This window comes from Rhinopithecus bieti, unplaced genomic scaffold, assembly GCF_001698545.2.
Source record: "Rhinopithecus bieti isolate Rb0 unplaced genomic scaffold, ASM169854v2 scaffold_13029, whole genome shotgun sequence".
Taxonomy (NCBI): Eukaryota; Metazoa; Chordata; class Mammalia; order Primates; family Cercopithecidae; genus Rhinopithecus; species Rhinopithecus bieti.
Window position 1 is genome coordinate 3,546,320 of NW_016807982.1, and position 4,857 is coordinate 3,551,176.

At 40.5% G+C, this 4,857-nt stretch overlaps 1 protein-coding gene across 1 annotated transcript in view; it reads left to right on the forward strand.

Annotated features, from left to right (window-relative positions):
• The window catches only part of AGO4 (argonaute RISC component 4), a 55,450-nt gene that overhangs the window by 16,990 nt on the left and 33,603 nt on the right, over window positions 1–4,857 (forward strand). Inside the window, 5 exon segments of the mRNA XM_017884545.1 lie at window positions 2,064–2,245; window positions 2,431–2,451; window positions 2,453–2,565; window positions 2,672–2,806; window positions 3,807–3,894. Of these exon segments, the coding sequence (XP_017740034.1) occupies window positions 2,064–2,245; window positions 2,431–2,451; window positions 2,453–2,565; window positions 2,672–2,806; window positions 3,807–3,894 (539 nt within the window).

Genomic DNA, 4,857 nt, shown 5'->3' on the forward strand with positions numbered 1-4,857 from the left:
GTTTTTTATAGTGATGATAGATTGGTTATTCTGTCCATATTCTCTTGTCTCAGTTAACTGATAATTGAAAATGAGATGAGCGTTAGGATTTAGGTGGATTGTGTCATCTTTACATAATTTCTAACATTAACCATGTGCTTTAACAAAGTACTACCTGAATCTGAACAACAGGGTTTTGTAAATTATAGAAAACTATATAATACTCACTTATGAAAATAGATTATAATAGCACAATACTTTTTTATTTATTTATTTATTTTTTGAGATGGAGTCTCACTCTGTCGCCCAGGCTGGAGTGCAGTGGCCAGATCTCAGCTCACTGCAAGCTCCGCCTCCCAGGTTCACACCATTCTCCTGCCTCAGCCTCCCGAGTAGCTGGGACTACAGGTGCCCGCCACCACATCCGGCTAGTTTTTTGTATTTTTTTTAGTAGAGATGGGGTTTCACCATGTTAGCCAGGATGGTCTCAATCTCATGACCTCGTGATCTGCCCGTCTCGGCCTCCCAAAGTGCTGGGATTACAGGCTTGAGCCACCGCGCCCGGCCGCCACAATACTTTTTTAAATGTTTATTTTTTTAAATTAGAAAAGTACTGTGTGAACATATGCTCATAATAAACTTATCCAGACAATCTAGAAATGCTGTGATTTACTGCCTCCCCGACTTAGCTGCACCCTCACTTCCATTTTCCTTTTCAAAGGAAACTACTATAGTAGTTTGGTATGTATCTTTTTAGATATATTATGCATATTAGCTATTTATACATATGTTGATGTGTATTATTACTGTTTTGCATGTCATTCTGTGATTTGCTTTTCATTTAATAATATGTCTGAAAGATCTTTCCATTTCTATACATTTATATCTACCTTATTTTTCAAATTTAAGTTTTTTATTGTTGTAAAATAATATATAATATAAAATTTACTATTTTTGGCTGGGTGTAGTGCTTCACCCAGCCAAAAATCCCAGTGCTGTGGGAGATCAAGGTGGGAGGATTGCTTGAGGCCAGTAGTTTGAGACCAGCCTGAGCAACACAGGGAGACCCATCTCTACAAAAAAAAAAAATTGTTTTAGTTAGCCAGGCCTGGTGGTGTGCACCTGTAGTTCCAGCTACTAGGGAGGCTAATGTGGGAGGATCCCTTGAGCCCAGGACTTTGAGGCTAGAATTAGTTATTATTGCACCACTACACTCCAGCTTGGATGACAGAGCAAGACCCTGTCTCAAAAAAAAATTATGATTTTGTTACAGTTTAATTGCATTATGTACATTCACATTGTTGTGCATCCATCATCACTATCCATTTTCAGAACTTTTTCATCATTCCAAACAAAAACTCTGTACCTATTAAATAATAATTCCCCATACACTACTGACTCTGGTCCCTGATAACCACTGTTCTACTTTCTGTCTCTTTAAATTTGACTATTCAATGTACTTCATAGAAATAGAATCATGAAATATTTGCCTTTTTGTACCTGGCTTGTTTTATTTAGCATAATGTTTTCAAGGTTCATCCATGTTGTAACATCTACCTTGTTTTTTCACTAATGTATAATGTTACATATTAAATTATTCCCGGCCGGGTGCGGTGGCTCAAGCCTGTAATCCCAGCACTTTGGGAGGCCGAGACGGGCGGATCACGAGGTCAGGAGATCGAGACCATCCTGGCTAACACGGTGAAACCCCGTCTCTACTAAAAAATACAAAAAACTAGCCGGGCGAGGTGTTGGGCGCCTGTAGTCCCAGCTACTCAGGAGGCTGAGGCAGGAGAATGGCGTAAACCCAGGAGGCGGAGCTTGCAGTGAGCGAGATCTGGCCACTGCACTCCAGCCTGGGTGACGGAGCGAGACTCCGTCTCAAAAAAAATAAATAAATAAAAAATAAATAGATAAATAAATTATTCCCCTTCTCATCGACACTTAAGTTGTTTCCAATGTTATGCAATTATAAAAAATGTTAAAAGAAATATCCTTATGCATATATCATACTGCATATTCTTGGGATCTTTCCCACAGCCATTGTAAACATTTATGTTTGTATTCATGTATTTTTTCCTTAGGTTGATATGGAGGTGACTCTTCCAGGCGAGGGTAAAGACCAAACCTTTAAAGTGTCTGTTCAGTGGGTGTCAGTTGTGAGCCTTCAGTTGCTTTTAGAAGCTTTGGCTGGGCACTTGAATGAAGTCCCAGATGACTCAGTACAAGCACTTGATGTTATCACAAGACACCTTCCCTCCATGAGGTTAGTACTTTGGTTTGGATTATTTTCCTACAAATGTCAAACTTTTTTGGTAGGTTGCACTGGAGCCATTGAAAAATGTCTGCATAAGTCATAGTTCAAATTTGATTTCAGCTCCCAGAGTTGAGAGTGAAATGAAGAAACTTCCACATGTTTAATATGACACATGCAAACTCTTGTTTCTTCAGGTACACCCCAGTGGGCCGTTCCTTTTCTCACCCCTGAAGGTTACTACCACCCTCTGGGAGGGGGAAGGGAGGTCTGGTTTGGTTTTCATCAGTCTGTGAGACCTGCCATGTGGAATATGATGCTCAACATTGATGGTAGGATGGAACTCTCTTTATCCAATAACTCTTTGGGCTGGTTTTTGTTTGTTTGTTTTGGCCCTTCCTTTTTACCTGAAGTTAAGCATCCTTCTCTGTTTGTTAGTATCTGCAACTGCTTTCTACCGGGCTCAGCCTATCATTGAGTTCATGTGTGAGGTTTTAGACATTCAGAACATCAATGAACAGACCAAACCTCTAACAGACTCCCAGCGAGTCAAGTTTACCAAAGAAATCAGAGGTAAGTGTTTGCATTAATGTAGTCTTGGAGAAGCAGCTCAGCATGCTGCAAGGAGCCTGTGCTCTGCAGTCACACAGACCTAGGCTTCGGTCTCAGGCCAATCAGTTCTATCAGTGGGACCTTGGTCAAGTTCCTTAACCACTGTGAACCTTAGTGTATTCATCTCTAAGGTAAAGATAATAGCCGGGCGCGGTGGCTCAAGCCTGTAATCCCAGCACTTTGGGAGGCCGAGACGGGCGGATCACGAGGTCAGGAGATCGAGACCATCCTGGCTAACACGGTGAAACCCTGTCTCTACTAAAAAATACAAAAAACTAGCCGGGCGAGATGGCGGGCGCCTGTAGTCCCAGCTACTTGGGAGGCTGAGGCAGGAGAATGGCGTAAGCCCGGGAGGCGGAGCTTGCAGTGAGCTGAGATCCGGCCACTACACTCCAGCCCGGGTGACAAAGCGAGACTCCGTCTCAAAAAAAAAAAAAAAAAAAAAAAAGATAATAATATATACCTTGTAGAGTTGTTGTGAGAATTAAATGCAATTAGGTTTATAAAGCTTTCTAGCATAGTACCTGTCACATATCAGGCACTCAGTAAATGCTACCCTTACCCACTTAAAAACTTCCATTTTAATAAAATAACATAAATTCATTTATTACCCTTCTGGAATTTCTTTTCTTCTTTACTTGTTATTAGTTAGCTTCCCTCACTAGAACATAAACTTCACGAAGCTGTTTCCAGACCTGAAAGTAAGTGTCAGAACATAGTTGATGCTTAATAAATATTTATTGGATGAAATAATAAACTAAAGTAGATTGAGCATCTTAGGTCATCTGAGTTCTAATTTATTCTGCTTAGCTCAGGTTTTTTGCCTGTAATGATGAAATTGTCCCCATATTCTTGGAATTTTTATCCTGTACAATATCATGACATTTTGAAGACAACATTTGAATCTGTTTTTGTCACTATGATTTTAATTAACTATTTTGCCTTTTAAAAAAAATTTCAGGTCTCAAAGTTGAGGTGACCCACTGTGGACAGATGAAACGAAAATACCGAGTTTGTAATGTGACTAGACGGCCAGCCAGTCATCAAACGTACGTTAACCATATCTAAAATAATACAATTACATTTTTAGTAACGGAGCTACTGTAATCGTTTAAGAAATTGCTTATTGGCTGGGCGCAGTGGCTCACACCTGTAATCCCAGCACTTTGAGAGGCTGAGGTGGGTGGATCACAAGGTCAGGAGTTCAAGACCAGCCTGGCCAAGATGGTGAACCCTCGTCTCTACTAAAAATACAAAAAAAATTGGCCGGGTGTGGTGGCAGGCACCTGTAATCCCAGATACTCGGGAAGCTGAGGCAGAGAATTGTTTGAACCTGAGAGGAGGCAGAGGTTACAGTGAGCCTAGGTCATGTCACTGCACTCCAGCCTGGGCAACAGAGCGAGACTGTGTCTCAGAAAAAAAAAAAAAAGAAATTGGTTATCTTGGCCGGGCGCGGTGGCTCACACCTGTTATCCCAGCACTTTGGGAGGCCAAGCCAGGCAGATCACCTGAGGTCAGGAGTTCAAGACCAGCCTGGCCAACATGGTGAAACCCCGTCTCTGCTAAAAACTACAAAATTAGCCAGGCTTGGTGGCAGGTGCCTGTAATCCCAGCTACTTGGGAAGCTGGGGCAGGAGAATTGCTTGAACCTGGGAGGTGGAGTTTGCAGTGAGCCGAGATTACACCATTGCACTCCAGCCTGGGTGACAGAGTGAAACTCCATCTCAAAAGAAAAAAAGAAAGAAATTGGTTCTCTCATACTGAAATTTTCAAGATCACCAGAATCTTTGCTTTTAACACGCAAGTTTTAAAACATTTTCTGAATATTTTTGGTAGAGATATTTATAAAACACATTCCTTGCCTTTAATTCAGTTTACCTCTTAAGTAGAATATGTTAAACATAGATTAACATTTATTTAACCTATGTTTTTATTTAATGATGCAGAGTCATTATAAGCTTTTTTTATTATATTATTGTCATGCTTTTTTTTTTTTTTTTTTTTTTTTTTTT